Source organism: Choloepus didactylus, chromosome 5, assembly GCF_015220235.1.
Source record: "Choloepus didactylus isolate mChoDid1 chromosome 5, mChoDid1.pri, whole genome shotgun sequence".
In the NCBI taxonomy this organism is placed as follows: domain Eukaryota; kingdom Metazoa; phylum Chordata; class Mammalia; order Pilosa; family Megalonychidae; genus Choloepus; species Choloepus didactylus.
In genome coordinates this window covers 71,957,709-71,977,077 of record NC_051311.1, presented here as the reverse complement: position 1 = coordinate 71,977,077, position 19,369 = coordinate 71,957,709, and the positions used below count along the sequence as shown (strand labels likewise).

Genomic DNA, 19,369 nt, shown 5'->3' with positions numbered 1-19,369 from the left:
GTTAAGATAATTTAAAGTGAGTCAAGGCATTGAACATTTAGGGTAGCTGAAGAAGTTGAGACCGTTAGGGATTAGAAAAAGGGACCTTGGATTATTTTGCTATGCATTTAAATTGGATCTCCATTAATGTCTTTGAAGGCTACAGGTCAAAATGGAAATTTCTTTTTAATGACTCCTAAGTAGCTCCACCATGCTTCTTTGAATACACCTCCTTGCAGTAACTGGAGCTCTCACTTATATTTAGGCTACTAGCACAATCATATCAGCTCAGCATTTAATAAACTTTTCTTAAACAGCTACTATTTGCCAGTCACAGTGTTAAATATGATGTCTGCCATCAGAGCACTGATGATGCGCATCAGTCTTTTCAAAGTGAGTGAAAACCAAAGGAGAAAAAAGAGCAAGGAAAACAAAAGAAAGAGAAGGGTTTGATGACCAATGAAAACAGAAAAAAAATCTGACCTTCTCATCATATTCTTGTACTACCATTCAAAACTTGGCCTCTGCCTTCCTCTGCGGACTAATGCCTTGTCACTTGTGCTGATGCACATGTGCACACACACACACACTCACACACAATACTACCAAGCTCAGCCATGCTGAACATGTTTCAGGTTCTCAAGCATGCCATGCTAAAATCACTGCTCTCTCTTCTTGGAACCCAATTTCCCCCCAGCCCCTCACCTGAGTAACTTCCAGTCACCCTTCAGGTGTCAGCTTAAATGCCATTTCCTCTGAGAAGACTTCCTCAACTCGCTAGACCAGTTTGACTACTCCCGCCGTGAGCTCCTATAGTGGTGCCCTGTGTCCGTGCTCATGGCACCCAACACACATTGCTTGGTCAGCTGTCTCCCCTGCCACACTTGTAATCTCTGTAAGAACAAGCATGGGGTGGTTCCACATTGCTTACTCTGCTACGCAAGTGCCAAACACAATTCCCAGCATGTGGCTGACCCCCCAAAAATATCTAGTGCCTGAATAAATGAGTGGTATTTTATTATGCTTTGGAAGCTTCCAGAGGCCCCCTTCAGAACTGAAACAATCATTCCTCTGGTTTCTGGGAATGTGACCTAATAATGACTCACTCTGAGTTCCAACATTAATTGCTTTCTGCTGAAGAGACCTGACTTTTCCATGTAAGGGTGCAAAAACTCAATCCACTGTTTAAAATTTGGGCCAACATGGAAGGGCCATCCCAGCTCTATAACTCCCTGTGGGATCAGTGGAAGCCTCTTTTGCAGCTGCATTTCAGTTCACCTTCTCCTTCTGCCTAATCTTTCTTCCGTCATTTCCGTTTGGTTGTAGAACCAGAGTGCTCCCTTATAAGCTCTGTGAACTCAAATTTCTGTCTCAGAATCTGTTCCCAAGGAATTAACCTTTTCTTTAGAAACCTTTCACTGCACAGTTCTTTCGTGCATCTTAAAAATTAGACACATTACTATTGAGAAAATACTTTTAACCGGGCAACAAAGTGCCTACAAACAATATGGAGTATATTGAGTATTATTTTTCATATACTTCTTGAGATACAGACCAAACTTGCATCTGTCTCTTTTCCTCCAGATTTCCACTTTATGAGCTTCTTCTATTTGCTATATTTATTTCACAGAAAACACTCTTCTTCGAATGCCACAAAAAAAAAAACAGTCATGCAAGTCCAATGGAGAAGAGAGAAAATTAGATATATTTATATTTCTTCTTTTACCTTGAATTGGATTAACAAAAACAAGTAATTATTTGCTTTTCTACCTGGAAAATGAAAATCACTTTTTGCCCTTTAGGAAAGAGAAGGGAAGTGGAATTTCCTCCCCATTTCAGTTTGGGTTCTCCAAAAAATAGGCACCAAGACAGGATTAGCCAAATAAGGGATTTATAGGGGGGAGTGCCTGGAAAGGATAAAGGGAAGAGGGCAGAACTAGGCAGGGAGAGCTGCAGACCACAGCATCCAATACACTTCACTGAGACCTGTGCCAAATTGTTTTTAGTGTCTACTATGTGCTGAGAACTGTGTTTACCTATAATGTATCCAATATGAAAGGAGAGGGAGAAGGATTGGGTAGCAAGTCTTAGATGGCACCTCAATTCTGGGAAAGTCTTGGCCAAGCCAAGACTTCTGGAGCTAAAGTAGTTCTGGAGCTAAAGTAGTAAGCAGTGAGTCCAGCATCACTCCACAGGGGACCTAAACTAGAACTCTCCCATGCTGGGTCCCAGCCTGGGACAAGAGCGGTGGGCAAGGGAGGAAAGGAATGTGATCCAAGGGGCAGCAGGAGAGCCTTCACTCAACTCTGCTGCTCCCCGAAACACACTCCCTTCTTACTTTCTCCACCCCTGGCTGAAAGGCAGACATCCCCCAAGACTCTGCTCACAAAACCCCTCTGGAAGCTTCACCGGCAGGGGCTCTGCCCCAGGCCAAGCTACTCCCTCTTCTCTGCTGGCCCAGAGCCTGATGTATTTAACTCAAATAAAGGGCTTTCTAAATGTTAATATGTTTGTTTCTCCTATTAGAATGCAACATCTTAAAAGTAGGGACCATGATTTATTCATCCTTGTGTTTGTGTCCCTCAGCACAGAGCTAAGCACAAAGCAGACACTAATTAATATTCAAATGACTAAATGAATGGGAATCCAAGTAAGTGGAAATTGCAATTGTGATTTTCAAATTTTGGTTTTTAAGTAGAGAATTGTAGACATTTTGATGAGTTTCTGTGGGCAATAAACCTATTTTCATGGAAGGGGAAGTTCAGAACTGTGTGTCCAAATAGATATTTATAGTTTATATGTATGTGTAAGTATTTATATTTATACTTTGAGTGAAAAAGTTAGAACACATCTTTATTTAATAGATGCATGTGAAATTAATCCTTTATCTCATAATATGACCAATTTCTCTAAAAATGATGACATTTATGTGATTTCTGCCTGAGTTATTATATCGTAAAACAATCCTCTGTTAATAAAAATCCTCATTTTTCCACTTTGCAATACAGAATGAAGTACAGAATTTATGGAAAGAGAATTTGGTTATTCTGGATGCTGCAAAAAAATATGGCTATGAAGTGGTTGATACATTCACTATAACAATGGGGCGATACAAAGAGTTTCTACAGGGGAAATGTGGATGTCATTTCCATGAGGTATTTATCCTAGCTCTCTGATTACTGTAGTTCTTAATTTTTTAAAATTTCTTATGTCTTTAATTGCATTTTCTGTCTTATTTTGCATGAAAGAACTAAGTCAGGAGGAAATTAAATGATGCGTTCATTATCATTCAACCAAAGTATGTAGTAACTCTAAGCACTATAAAATGAGGTATTAAAAAATCAGTATTACTTTAGACATTTCAAAACAAAGATCCCTGGTCAACACTAGTAGGAAAATGGGAACTGGAAGAGCACTTGCTTTGTCTTATAGATCCCAAGCCTTCCTTATCAGAAATTGTGTCAAAGATGGTGACAAACTTCTTCAATGAAGACAGCTTTAAAATCGAGCCTATCTAATGTGCTAAGCTAATGAATGACCTTCCCCCATTGGTTTACAACAGGAGTGCCTGCATTTGAGTAATTCCCTCCACACCCATCCCACTCACCCTCCTCTGTGATGAAAATGATTTTGTTTGTAACTAGTCATTGGATAGGCTTAGCTGATAAGGTGATAGCAGAAAATACTTTTATTCTTTTCCCTGCCATCCATCCAAAACCGTCTGTCTTAGTTTGCCAGGGCTGCTATGACAAATGCTGTGCAGTGGGTTGGCTTAAACAACAAGCCTTTATTGGCTCACTGTGTTATAGGCCATAAGTTCCAAATCAAGGCGTCAGCAAGGCCATGCCTTCTCTCCGAGGTGGTAGCCTTCTGTTGATGGCCTGCCACCATTCTTAGGATTCCTTGACTTGCATCTCTGCCTCTGTCACATGGTGATGTCATTGGTCTCTTCCTGTAGCTTTCTCTGACTTTTTGCTTCTATATCTTCTGGCTTCTTCCAGTTTCTGTTTTCTACTGACTGTGTCTGAATTTCCTCTCTTTTTATAAGTCCTCAAGCAATACATATTAAGACCTACCTTAGTTCAATTTGGGCACATCTTATCTGATACTGACATCTTCAAAGGTCCTGTTTACAAATGGGTTCACACCACAGGAACATGGATTAAGATTGAGAGCATGTCTTTTGTTGGGATGCATGATTCAATCTCAACCACACCCTCTGTGGATTATTTCTTCCCTACCTCTTGAGTAAAATCTTAGGTAGATCCCATAATTTTAAAATCACTTTCATATAATAAAAGTGGTCTAATCACTTTTAGGCATAAGAAGAGTATCACTTCAGCACTAAAATGTCCTGTTTTGTGTCATAATTACATAAATCATTCCCCTTCCGCAGCTCAGGACTGCTTCAGACTCAAAAGCCCAAAGTAGGGAAGAGGAAGCAGGAGGCCTCTTTCCAATTTTCTTGTCTTGTATTACTACTCCTCTTCTTCTCCCCCTTCCTGCATTGAATAAGTGTAGGGAGAGAATGTGAAGGACAGGAAAGGTCTTGCTTGACTGAGGCAGACATAATCTGGCAATGTGCTCTCTGGGTATGGCATGCTAATTCTTGTTAGGGATGCTTTTGTGGACTTCATTGAAGACAGACAGACACACACACACACACACACACCCTTGTGGCCCTGTGGCTACATCTTTCATGATAGTCACAATAATTCATTTGCATCTGAATTCCTTCCTTGGCCCCTTGGCATCAACTGTCTTTCCCTCTCTTGGGGGCCAACTTGCCCCTCCAGGCATCCTCTTAGAATATATTCACAATAGCTCTAGGCTTGCCATATTCCATTGCCCACATCTGACAGACAAGGAACACTCAGGCATTCTTGCCCTTGCTGTGTCAGAGCACAGTTAGCTCCCACTACAGTCCTCTCTTTCATCCTCACTCTCTCTGCCACCTTACAGCTGATTGATAGCCACATTTGCTTATACCAGTTCTTAAGCTTCCCAACCCCCCAGGGACACATGTTGAGCTCTCCGAGTTGGTTTCTTGAAGCCCTCCCTCCCTTGGCTTAGAATAAGAGTGAAGCAACTCCCTGGGGGATGGAAAACCACAAAGCACTTAGTCACATAGACATTTTCTCTCTTCCTTCTTTGTCTCCCAAGTCTTTTGATGAGGCAAGTATTTTCAAAACCAATTTTATCCATGCTAGTGCAAGGCCTGCTTAGGCAGTCCAGATATTGCTTCGGAATGTGAGCATACCTGGCCACTCTTTTGCTCTAGGTCTCAGGAGCTTCAGCTGAAACTGAGATGGAGAGAATTCATTTGGTCAACCCTCTGATGTTAATTGACTCATTCTTTCTTCCTTGGCACCCTTTGTAAAGTAGGATGCATTCATTAGTGGAGTGATTAGTGAGGTCACAATGAAAAGTTCCTTCTGATCCTGTTTCTCAGCACTTAACTGAATGTCAGAATCCGTCTTGGTCTCCAGATTTATATAAATGAATGAATTGCCTTAGTTCTTCTGCATGACCACTGATGGATTCACATTATCCTTTTATCTGACCATTGGAACTTCATTTCAGAAAGTGAGATCCTGCAGCCACAGTAGAGAGTACACTTGGCATGACGTTTTTAAGTTTTGATCTAGTAGCTCGAAGCTTGGCCATACTGCTGCAGACCAGTTTTTAAGCAGCAAGATATTGTGTCTACTTGCTTCTTCCACAAGAAACATATGCTACCCTTAGAGTCCCTTTTCTATTTGCAAGGAGTCAAGACTTGGTATCCTGGAAGAGGGAGAAATAATGAGCTTACAGCTGAGCCAGCTCAGGATCACAGTTGGCCACAAGAGCAAGCCAGAGGCTGCCAAACCCACAGAAAACAGGGAAGTTGAAAGACAATATACAGACTGTGTTTTGGCTCTTTTAGGAAAGGTTGGATGGTTTGTTTTGGCTCTTTTAGGAAAGGTTGGTGTGTTTACTTACTTATTTACTTATTTATTTTATATAATGTGTCTTCAATTAAGATTTTGGGGGCTGGTATCTTTTTCTTTTTTGGCTTTAGTGCTCTGGAAATCTGAAAAGGAGATGTCCTCCAATGATTTCCAGCATGGCTCCAATTAAAAACAGAAGATGCCTTTCCCATATGATTGCATCACATGTATCTCCTGCCACCAGTTTGCACTAATAGTCATGGAATCTGAGAACCACAAAAAAGACCCTTTGAACCATCAGAACTTGATTATTGACTTATAATTATTACTACTAAAAACAATCTTTGATTTGCATAATAGTGATTTAAGCACGCAGGTAAAATAATTTCATTTCTTTGATTTTATAATTTTTGTGTGTAATTATCATGTGCAATTTACCTATTCTTAACTCTATTTCTAATGTATACTGTCTTGATGGCAAGCCATATAGACCTCCCACATATTATCTCAGTTGATTCTGAACAAGCAGGATCCATTTTGAAGTGTTCATGTTTGAACTGAAGTATGTTTCTGGGAGAATTGCCTTTTCAGTTAGAATACAGAGCTGATAAGATCATCTTTCTCAGCTCCTTTCCTCACAGTCTCTAAGCCTATTCATCACTTATGCATAATTGTTGCTTAATTCTTGAACAGTTTGTGCCACTTGTACCTCAGGAAGTTTCTAGTGCTGACACTGATGTTTTATAATCTCTCTAAATCATCACCCAAAATTTTAGATCACTGTTAGCTTATCATAAACCATAAAAAAATAAAAAAAATCTAAAGCACATTGTAAAGGATGGTTTGATGATGAATGTAGCAGGAAAAAGTTGATTACTTGTCTCATGGAAACATATTTAAGGGCAGAAATCCTATTGCTAATAACTTTTCCCTCTGTACTCCTGTGATCTTATAAGCCTGAAAAGAAAATTTGCCATGCAGTAATAGCAAGAATTGAAATCAGCTGAATTAGAATCATAAAATTTTGGTTTGGGTGCCTTGAAACTTCTGCCATTCAATTAAACCATTCCCACAATTATTTCACAGATACCTGACAAGGATTGGTATAATCATTACAGTTAAGATCTTGATGTTTGCTCTTTGGTTTGTGGTCTGAGTTCTCTCATAGACATAACAAACCTGATTCAGTGAGCTCTTGTTACTATAGGTGAGATTAAAGGGCTCGAGGTGTCTCTTTCATCTGTCAAGGCATCAAGGGAGATTATGTTGTCACCATAAATCTATAAACAATGTCCCAGCTGCTGTGCATCAATTTTGAATAAATTGTTCCTGCTGATTAGAAAAGCAGGTGTTTCTCTTTATGAGTGGAAATGGTATATTGTTTTCCCAATATTTATGAAGGACAACAAACAGGATCCAGATAGCTCTTGCCCAAGAGAGGTTTTGGATGGAGCCTTTAATTATGTGGCAGGCATCTACTGTGAACAAACTAAAACCTGAAATGGATGTGATAATATTATCAGCCCAAAGCTGGCTTCAAAAGAGGCAAATCCAAAGGCAATTGTAACAGAATTATTAATTAGTCTAATCGGTTGTACAGACTTAACATAGTATCTCTGCTTTCTGGCAGATGTAACTAAAGCTTTCGACTCAGTCAACAAAAACTCTCTGGCAGAACCGCCTAGCACCAATACCAGCAGTGTGCCTTCAACTCTGGCACCATAAAAAGAAGAAAGGATTTCTGGTTCTTTGTCAGAGATGATTTCTCATAATTATTTAATCTTTATCTTACATACTTTTAACTTAATCTTAATTAAATAAGCAAAATATTATCTAACAGAAATGTTTTCCTTCTCTATTGTGAGCCTAAAGTTTTTCTTCTTCAAACTTTAAAGTTAGTAGCTAAACATAACTAAAAAATTAAAAAAAAAAAAGCCTTTAAATTCATCTATCTAAAAAAATGAAATAATGGCTTTTAGGAGGAAAAAAAGAACAAATGATCAAAATCTAGTTAGTTAATAGAGCAGATCCCAGATTTTAACCATCACTGTGGTTATTTTTAATAAGTCAGCAATGACAATTTAATTCAACAGATATTTTTGTATCTGTTCTATGTGAACATTGTAACAACTGCTGTAAAATGAGCTAGGAGAACACTTTTTAGGGCTCCCAAACTCAGTATTCCCTTAGACTTCCTTCTTCTCTGACATTCCCCAGTTTATTCTATTGATCTGCCACCTATCAACCAGAACAATCCTTAACTGTTTGTGTTTCTCCAACCCCCGGACAACCCTCAGCCAGCCAGTTACCAAGTTTACTTGTTTACTTCCTAAATAGTCTCCAAATCTTTCCCTACACTCATTTCCAGTTGCCTTGACTTTGTTATTCTTTTACTTAATAATCCCACATTTGTTCCATGAGTCCAGTTCTAAACAGTAGAGATGAAAAAATAAACAAGACATACTCTGCCCCAAAGACATTGCAGTTGAGGGATGGGAGGAGGATACACAAAAACTAATATTATGAAACAAAAGGCTGAATGGCATTTTAGAGATACACATAGGATTTTGTGGTAACACCAAGAAGGGGCACCTAACCCAATCTAAAAGGTGAGATTGTGTAAACCTCTCCTTGAATAAATGACCAAGTTGGTTCTCAAAGAATGAATAGGCCCCAGTCAAGTTAATATGGTAGTGGTGAAAGGAAAGCCTTCCAATCCCATGGCACAATGTGAGCAAAAGAATTTTTGAAATAACATGATATTATCAGGGAGTCACAAGTAATTCTGTATCCTGTAGAAAATCAAGTGGAAAAAGGGGCTGGAAAAGTAGACTGGAAATGGATTATAGTAAGAAATTAGACTTTATCCTCTAGGTGGTGGAGAGCCATAGGAGATCTTTGAAAACAGGCATGAGATGGTCATGCTTTTGTTTCAAATAGTTAAATCTGATAACAGTGAGGAGGGAAGTTTTGAAGAGGACTAAGTCAGGGAGAGAAGTTAGGAGACATTTTTAGCAGTTGGGTGAGAGGAAATAAAGACCCAAACCAGGAGAAGGGCAACAAGCACAAGAAAGAAGTGGATAAATTTAAGACCTATTTTATATCTATAATTGTATCTTGTGACATGAGGGAGTGAGAAGAATCAAAGATGACTCCAAGCTTGGGTGAGTGATTAGAGAGCTGAACCTACAATTGAGACAGAGAATACCTGAGAAGGTACAAGCTTAGGGAAAAGAGGATGAGTTCAGTTTGAACATGTTGTGTTTGAAATGCCTCTAGGACATCCAGGTGGAGATTTCTAACAGGGTTTGGCTGTACGAGTCTGAAGCCTGAGGGACAGGTTGGGGCTGGACACAAAGATTTGGGAATCATCATAAAATAGGTGATACTTAAAACCATGAAAATAGGTCATCCAGAGAAAGTGAGTTAAGAGCTGCAGGCTGAGAAAGGAAATCTTGGAATCAGCAATATGTAAGCAAAGTTGGAGCAATAGGAACATTCAAATTCAGAAAACAAAGAGAGGAAAACTCTAATAGAGTGGTGCCATGGAAGACCCAGGAGTAAAAATCTGCAAGAAGGGGAGATTGTGACATGGTCAACATTGTCAAACGTAATAGACCTATTAAGGTAAGGATTTCAAAATATTCATTGTTTTTGGTATTCAGAAGGTCCTTTCTTATCATATTAAGAACAGTTTCAGTAAAATGATAGGGGAAGGAAATAGATCTACAGTAGATTGAAGAGTTAAAGGAAGTGAGGAAAGGGGTCTGATAAATCCTTTTCAACATGGAAAAATTTAAAAAGAGGGAAAGATATTGACTCTAGAAGGAGAAAGTGATCTAGGGGAAGTTAACAGGAGGAAAAACTTTGACTTGTTTATGAACAGATGGGAAAGAATCAATATAGCAAGGAACAAGTTAAAAATACAGGAGGAAGTAGGACTATTGGAGCAAGGCCGGTGGTTATGCGAAAATGTGCAAGACGATCAAGTCAAGGACATTGGTAAGGTGCTGGCAGATGAACAAGGTGGGGAGGGTCTCTTCATCCCTAGAATTTATTTGCTCTAGACTTTTGCATGGGAGTTCAAGATAAAGCCAACAAATTAATTTCACATTCAATTGGTAAACTACTGATCTGTGGCTCCTTATGATCAATTTCCACACCTCAGAATGGAATTTGTTCTCAGACCAGACAGCTGAGCTCTTTCCAGGAGCAGGAGTTAAACACGCTCAGCTGTCAGAGTATGAGAGCCTGGGGGGTTGTTAGTGTGGGTGGGGGTGGGGGCATTGAGGGGTGGAGGGGTGTTGAGGGATTGGGGGTGTGGGACTGAGACAATCTGGAAACACCAAAAAAACTCATTCCTAAAGAAAATTTAGTTTTGCCCCCTAATCCTCAGCAGCTTTGACCCATTCAGAAGTTGGATTCCCTTCAATCAAAACATGGCTAATGTTCATGTGGCCATAATTAAATATTTGGGAGAGGGAAGTGAATAAAAGAATTCCATATCCTCTGACAAAATTGCCTGATGTCCTGAAATGGAATTATGAATTATAAGGACTGGCTTCTAGTCACTTCATTTTAATTCCACTTCTGTGAATTCTTAGGCTACTTTTTTAGCTGATCCTAAATTTTGTGACTGGATCTTAGATTGAATGTCCTGTTTGCAGAATGACTATCAAATAAAAAGTACTTCAGTAGTACACATTTGCCTAAAAAGACTACATTAGCACATTTTACCCAGTCAATGTTGGATGTTTTCCAACCTTAGAAAGCCATCACTCTCATTCCTTTTCAGACTGTCCCCATGATCATGAATTAGAAGTTCCTTGGGTGTTATTCAGGCCCAAGATTGGTTTTAGTAAAGGTACTTGTCTGTTAATCTGCCTAACACTTTTCCAACTCACTAAACCTTCTGTTTCTGTACTAGCTTTTTGAAAATTCAAAGTTGTTTTTAGATGTGTCAGTTAATTGACATGGTAATATACTTGATCTGATGATTACTTATGTAAAATCAGTTTTCAGTGTTGGAGTTATATGAATTTAATGGTAAAAGTTTCAATGTTAGTTTTGCTGCATAACTTATAGCAGTTTTTCATTTGTTTGGGAAGTCTTATAATAGCCATTGGTCTAAACCAATCCAATTGAACTGTGACAATTTGTATGTTCTTTAAATTGTCTGTGTGCCCAAGATGTTAATTATACATAGATCTGGATTAATCGACAATCATAAATTTGGGAAATCACTTAGCAGTAAGAAACCTATTAAGTAAAAACCTATTAAGTAAGAGTTATTCCTATACTAGAAAGCACAGAATTCCAATTCTTCTTATACTGAGTTATGGAACAATATGATCATCTACATATCCTGTAATTTTCTATAGTTTAGCACTTTATTCCAGCTCTAAAATTACTCCTTCCTGAAATTATATAGTTAATATATTAAAAATACATATTGTTTTGAAAAATGTAACCTTCACTAAAAAGTCTATTGCTACATGTAAATTGACCCAAACTTGAACTGTGAGAAAAAAATTATTTTAAGACTTATATTTGCGATTATAGAACAATGCTACTCTAACAGGTTATCACACACTATGAAATAAATTGTCCTTTACTATGTAAACAATTATATCTGTTCATTATTTTAAATATAATTAGATATACCAAATCCACAAAAAGAAAATAAACAAAAAAACTGAAGAGAAGGAAGTACTTCAGATTTTTTAAAGTAGCAAAAAAATTCAACGTTCATATTGAAAATAATATGAACATTTGCAAAATCATATGTATATGTATTATTGAACATATTAAGTATTTCCTTTCCCATCTAGGTAGACCTGTTTCTTTTTCAGTGATCAAGTCATGTGCACCCAGATTTAGAAAAGCATTTGGAACCTTCAAAATCATTAGAATTTGTCTCTGGTCAAGGTGACTATCCTTCACAAATATCTAGAATCTACTATCCCTCTTTAGAACCTAAATGTTCACAGATGCTTTCTAATGGCTCCATTTTAACATAATTGTATACATTATTGCATAATTTTAAACACATATTACATGTAATGTTTTATTATATTAATAAAATATGTAATTATTATGCCCCAAAGTTAACCTAAATTTGTTTTGCTAACAGCTCTCTTTCAAAGTCACATTGCAGTTGACACTTTAGTTGGATTTTAATAACCCCAAATAGTCCTCTGACTTTGGGAAGGGCTCAAATGGGCACATTTCCACACATGAGATCAAAGGAAAGAAGTAATGAGCTCTTTACAGTACAGCTCTTTACAGTACATCTTTCACTCATTCAATATTTACAAGCCTTAAAATATAGCTAACTCCCTTCTTCCACTTTATAGCCCATAAAAGTAGGTGAAATATTATTATTTTGAAACTCTGAGATAGCAGTTTGACAGCAATGCCAGATAGTGAGTTTTACAAATAAATTCAAAGAAATAACAGTAGTGTGAGCAGATCATCCTGCCCATCATAAATTAGTACTGTCTCCTTAATGTACTAAGAAACTATTTATTACATGGTAACAACAAGGTGCCTGACCTTGGGGAGCCTGCCTCAGACAATGTCTTTGAAGTCACTTCATTCTTGTTCTTACTTCAAGTATCTTAGACATGTGTCTTTATATAGTCCCCTAGAGGGTAGGGACCATATCTGAATTACTCCATGTGTTTCCTAATGCAGAGGACTCTGAGGATACAAAGACATATTATATGGAAGAAAGAAATCATTACATTTTAATTTTACATGATACAGCTGTTTCATTACAGAAGGATTACATGAATTCTTGCTCTATAAAAATTTAAAAATACAGAAGTGTATACATTAAAAACAAAAACTCCTGCCTTTACACTACATACAGCCCCCAACTCTCACTTCCCTCTCCATTGGAAACTCTACTAACAGTTTGGTACGCAGCCACATTTTAAACATAGACTTTTTTTGTTTTTAATTAAGTTCAGTTTTACTGAAATGTATTCACATACCATACAATCATCCATGGTATACAATCAACCGTTCACAGTACAATCATATAGTTATGCATTCATCACCACAATCTATTTCTGAACATTTTCCTTACATCAGAAGGACTCAGAGTAAGAATAAAAAATAAAAGAAAAAAAAGGACACTCAAACCATCCCCCTCATCCCACCCTATTTTTCATTTAGTTTTTGTCCCCACTTTTCTACCCATCCATTCACACACTAGACAAAGGGAGTGTGATCCACAAGGCCTTCGCAATCACACTGTCACCCCTTGTAATCTACATTATTATACAATCGTCTTCAGGAGTCCAGACTACTGGGTTGGAGTTTGGTAGTTTCAGGTATTTACTTCTAGCTATTCCAAAACATTAAAACCTAAGAGGTGCTTTCTATATAGTGCATAAGAATGTCCACCAGAGTGACCTCTCGACTCCATTTGAAATCTCTCAGCCACTGAAACTTTATTTCATTTTGCATCCTCCTTTTGGTCAAGAAGATATTCTCAATCCCACGCTGCTGGGTCGAGGTTCACCCCCAGGAGTCATATCCTGCATTGCCAGAGAGATTTACACCCCTGGGAATCAGGTCCCACATAGTGGGGAGGGCAGTGAGTTCACCTGCCAAGGTGGCTTAGCTAGAGAGAGAGAGGGCCACGTCTGAGCAACAGAGGTACTTAGGGGGGAGACTCTTAGGCACAATTATATGCAAGTCTAGCCTCTCCTTTGCAGTAATGAGCTTCATAAGGGCAAGTCCCATGATAGAGGGCTCAGCACATCAAACCGCCAGTCCTCAATGTCTATGACAACATCAGTGTCAGTCCAAGTGAGGAGGAAGTCCAACTCTTCTGCATTTTCCCCCAGTTCCTAAGCGGGGGGGGGGGGGGGCTGCAAATATATTTTTATTCTCTGCCCACATTACTTGGAGATAAACATATACTCTTGATTTTAGTCCCATACAATTAAAACTATTAGGCTGTCAACATATATAGCCCCTGGATTTATAAAACATTGGATTTTATTTAGAACTACCTTATTTTTCCATAAATATTTTTAGTGAAAAAGGAATAGTTTATGAAATGCATTTTAATTTGAAGAATGAATACTCCTATTCTTTCTATCTTGGTGTTGACTTTTGCTTGTATTTGGCCTTTAAGAAAGCCATTTAGTATTGTAGTGGGATCTTTTCTCTAATGTATTTCTTATTATTGTTGACAGAACATAGAAAAGCTACAAATTTTTCAAATACTAACTTTATAATATCTAATTATTTTTCAGTGGATTCCTTTGGGTTTTCAGGATAAATCATCATATTTTGGTAATCTCCTATAACAGCTATTTCATAATATTGAAGAGTTTTTCATTCCTGAAATAAATTGTATGTGCTAGTGGTACAGCACATAAGACTGTTGGATTTTTTTAATGCTGCTGGATTCAATTCATATTTGCATTTTGGAAGTATTTTTACATCTATTTGATGACAGGTCAAAATTCTAACAATCCACTTTCTACAGCTTTGCCAGTTTTCAGGAATCAGTATCAGCCTGTTGCTAGCTTAACAAAGGAATTAAGAAATTTATTGTCTCCTAGTATTTCCTGCAAAATAGTTTTCAAAGGAAACAAAGTGAATTGAGTGTTAGTAGGCCAATCTCGGGCATGAGTGTGCAGGCGTAAATCTTCAATAGCATAACGAGAGTGTCAGCACTGAAGGAGGTGTTCAGTGTTAAATGGCCCCACCACCAGGAGCTGGGGGAGACCCCACCATCCCATCTCCTTTCTCAGAGATAACCTTAGTGATTTGAAAATAGAAACACACCATCAACCTACCCACTGAGAGCTTGAAAAATATGTACACTACTTCCCAGTGGAAGCTTCACATTTCAGCAAATAAACTGGAAACATGTATTCTTGTATATCCCATTTATGGATCACATTTCAGACTGCTATAGGCATCTGTACTAACATTACCCAAAATTTATAATGCTACATTAAATTCAGTGCTGAAATCATGCAAAATATTTAAACGTTTTTAAAGAATTATAGCTTTTTCCTAGGGATGGACCTTTTTCTGTTTTACATGTGATTAGCATACAGATTATCAGGCAATTGCAAAAGCCAAAATTTCGGAAATTATAGAAACAAAATTAACCTTATTTTGGCTTCAGAACACTGCAATAATATTTTTTCAGGGTTAAATGTTATATTTCTGCTTAAGTGTTTCCTTAAATAAACTTCTCAAGAATATTCACTAATATTGCTATATGTGAGTATAAACCTCCTCCAAAATGGACAAAGTCTTCAAGAAAACCTTGGTGAACCCCACCAACCTGCCATCTTTAGAGTATGACCAAATAGGGGTGGAAAGAGCTGCACATAATAGAGACTTGCAACCTCAGGACCTGGAATACTAATCAGTGGCTAACTGCAAACTGAGCTTTAAATTATAATCCATAGGGATTTCTTACCCCAACTCACATGGATTTCACTGGACTTCTTAACAGTTGCTTGATCCGCGGACCTAATGGGGAAAAGGGAACCTCCTGTAGCTTCAGGAAAACAATTCACTTCCTTGGGGTTAGCAGGGTGTGATTGGTTTTCTTCAAAACAGGAATAGTTTCAACATTTTTCTGCTTATAAAGTAAGCACATTCATTGTTTTCTAAAAAAGTCGGGACCAAAAATTACAAAGAATATATTTAAAATAAAACCACCTCTAATCCCTCCACCCAAAGATCATTACTGCTAACATTTTGGTGAAGATCTTTACAGAATTTCTATTCACATAGTTCTAAAATGGTTCATGCTTATTTGCAAAGCAACTAAAAATACTTGTCTTCCAAATAGATATCATGTGGTCTTTTTTCAATTCTTCGATTTTTTGGAACTGTTTTCTTTACATTATCTTATAAATGATAATATATATATATATATATATATATATATATATATATATACCAAAAGCATATAGCAGTTGAATTTTAAAAAAAATTCATGTGAGCCAATGTTGCTTTGATTAGTCATCAGTAATAAATAATTTGTGTTACTATATCATCAGAAAAAAAGTCTACAACATGCATGAAAATGATGCAAGCAACGATTTTTTATTCATTTAGATTCCTAAACCTTTGTAAAGCCACCCAAAACATCTTTGCTAGTATTCTCTCTCCTCTTCCTCTCCTTCCCTGCTCTTCAATCCCCCACAATCTCTCTCTGGATCCCCATCATTGGTGCTAACAAACTGAGTGCCTCTAGCCCAGTGATTAAAGCTGACAACTACAGAATTCCCCTAGGGCAACTCTTTGTAAAATGTGCAAAAAACTATTGTATATATAGTCTTTTTGTGAGTCGATGTGTGGGGATATTCATAAAATATCTATGAATAGAATCCCCCAAAAAACTAGTAATATATGTTGTCTCTGGGGAGGGAATTGAGTGGCTGCATTTGGGGGATAGAAATGGGGAGGAAAAGGAAACTACTATTACATACCCTTTTATGCTTTATAAGTTTTGAACCAAATGGATGTATTGCCTATTCAAAAAATTTTAAAACTTAAAATATGTCTCTGTATATACAAACATGTATAAAGTTAGTAGGGCACAGACTGCTCCTTTGGATTCCGCAACTTACTACTAAGTGCCCAGAGAAATGAAATCACTAACTGTAAAAGTGTCAGCTTCTGGGTCTGCAATAGAAAAGAATACTTGTTTTTTTTTTTTCCCTCTAGAAATAGTTTTAGTTGCCATTCTATAGGCGGGTGCTATGATGATAGGTTTAGAGTACCATATTTGACTATGTTACCCTGCAAAGACATACTAGTGTCTTCTCTATTGTGGTGCTATGTCAAAACATATGTTAACACCTGGCCTAAATCACAAGTGCAAACACATAACACATGCATTCACACACACAGTAGCATGTAGAGAAACCATCTGAAGCGGTTGTCCAGTTTCATTTGGAAAAGCAGCCCTGAAGTAAGAAAAGTGGCAGAAATCTGAATTTTAGCCTTTTGAGACGTTACCCGAGTTCTTTGCCATTTCAGGGACATCAGTGTGCTAGAGATGCTGTTCAAGTTTGAGAGCTTTATTGCTCTTTGCAGGGCTTGAATAGCCTTGATTTTTCCTCACTATTTTTTTTTTACTCTTTATTTACAGATAGTGAAATCAAAATTATCCAAAGAATACCATTTTATTAAAATGAAACAATCAAGGAATCATACTGTGGGAAAATATTTCAGCAATCAAAGTAAACTACAACGGCTACAAGACTCTGTAACAAGCTTTCAATCACCATACCATGTCAGTGGTCCAATTAATCAGGTTTGTTCTGAAATCCTTCTCAGCAGGATGTGTGCACATAAAAGGACCATGTAGACTGTCTTCAGGAGGACTGAATTTGGAGTTGGAGGCAAGCCACTCAACTGGATGATGGTCTGGGAATGACATCCTGTGCATCACGTGTATTTTGGATTGGCGGCACACACTCATGTACACTGTCACAGACATACACACCTATGTGCACATACTAAAAATTTTTTTTCAAACACTTTTTTCTACAGCTTTATAAAGTCAAGATATATGCCTGGAAATCAGTTGGTCTGAGAGTGAAAGATAGAGCTAGAAAAAGATTACTTGAAGCAAAATCATAAACTAGGACCATGTGGGCCAGGTATTGATTGCATTGTGATAGTAAAGAGAACTATAGATGCCTGAACTATGTGAAAAAGGAAGATAATGCTCGAGTGCTGTGTTATCTTCCCTATAGGTACATTAATAGTGAAAGGGGAAAAAAAATCAATTACATTCCATTTGTAAGTAAGTAGGGATTGCACTTAAGTCCTTTACCAGGAGAAAATGTGGCCATTATGATGGCTTTGGTTTTGTGAATCTTAAGCTTATGGAAAACATTTCTTCCTATACTTTTTAAATTTTATTATTGAATGGAAAAGAACAGGAATGCTCCACAAGGGAATTCAAAGGGATTCTGTGAAAGAGATAGGAAGTGAAATATTTTACAGTTAAAACACCAATATATTTCACTTTGCACTCCCCATGTTTTTTGCAAACATTCCCTCCTATCCAGTCTGTGAACTTGGATAGGTAACTGCAGTCTAAATTGATGAAATATATTAAAGAAGTGAGGAACAAATTATGGTTTCTCATGTGTTACTTTATAAGTTTCATTAATGATAGCTTTTGTTTGCCATTAAAGCCCCATGTAATTTAAGGTTATAATTAGATTTTATGTAAATATTTTGCAAAGGATTTGGCAGTCTCAAATGCATACACATTATTTCCATAAAGCATTTGTATGTTTCCATAAAGAGGATTATGTTACTAGCAACTGCATTTTGATTTTTCTGAGCAATTGTATCTAATTCAAATTCAGAGTTGGCATAAAATATTTTTAATTAAAACTGTAGCATACATATAAAACATATCTAATTCTACCATTGAGAACTTTCCCTTCTATATTTTAAGTTTGAAATGGTAAATTTTATTTACTATAGACAAAAGTGTGAGCTATCTCACAGTTACAATAGATCTTAAAGGATTATTTTTCCTTGGGGGGGGGTGTTATTTTGCTGAGATGGTTCATTCAATACATGGCTGAAATTACCAAATGCACAAATACCTCAATTCTATTACCATACAGAAAATAAAACTACTTTGATTGATCAGTGCCTTAGTATGAATACACACTTCCTTTAAATACTCTATTTTTATATATATTTTTATATGAAGATAAACATGAATTTATATTTAACTGTCTTAAATTATACTTAAACACCAATATCAGTTGGTATAAACAATACACACCTGCATCTTACAGATGATAGATTTTTGTAAAAGAATGGTACAGAATTAACTTTTAAAATGAAGAATTTTTCTAGTATCTCCAGTGGTATGTAAGCATCATTTTTAGGTTTTCAATGATTTAAAGAAAAATGATATTGAATGTTACCCATTTTCAGAGACTTTTCATCATGTTTTAACCTATTATATACTCTTGAACAGTATTATAGTCAGTGGATATTTCATGTAATTTTCTATGTTGAACTTACTGCAGTTACCTTCTGACTGAGGTTAGTCTGGTATTTACCTCTTCACTGTTGAAATAATAGTAGATATTAGAAACAATTGTAATAATATTGTGTAACAAATGTAATAAATGAGTAACAAGTAATAGTCTGTGTTCAAAGAGCATCTCTTATTTTCCTTTTTGCTGGAGGTATACAACCATACCAACAATGACCACTTGGCAGGTATCTTAGCAATGGATTCAAGTATTTTGCATGGTTAGAAAGGATTAACTTTATGATACCTTCAAACCTGATATATTCTGAGTTTTTGATCAGATTGACTTGCTGCTGTACAATGATCAATGCTTTTGAGCATAGTGAAATGATAAGCTTTTTTAAAAAGAAATGTCAGCAATCATTTTAATTACTTCTTAATTGAAGAAATT

General features: G+C 36.9%; 1 protein-coding gene across 4 annotated transcripts in view; it reads left to right on the top strand.

The window, feature by feature from the left end:
* Window positions 1–19,087, top strand: part of CPED1 (cadherin like and PC-esterase domain containing 1) — a 299,781-nt gene extending 280,694 nt beyond the window's left edge. For 2 of the 4 annotated variants that reach the window (XM_037836286.1, XM_037836287.1), the window contains exons 22-23: window positions 2,988–3,134; window positions 17,056–19,087. In XM_037836286.1, the coding sequence (XP_037692214.1) occupies window positions 2,988–3,134; window positions 17,056–17,274 (366 nt within the window). In that variant the 3' untranslated portion in view covers window positions 17,275–19,087. Of the gene's footprint in view, window positions 1–2,987; window positions 3,135–6,040; window positions 6,297–17,055 lie in introns of those variants that run through there. The other 2 variants (XM_037836288.1, XM_037836289.1) reach the window with 2 other exon arrangements.
* Window positions 19,088–19,369: the final 282 nt, after the last annotated feature.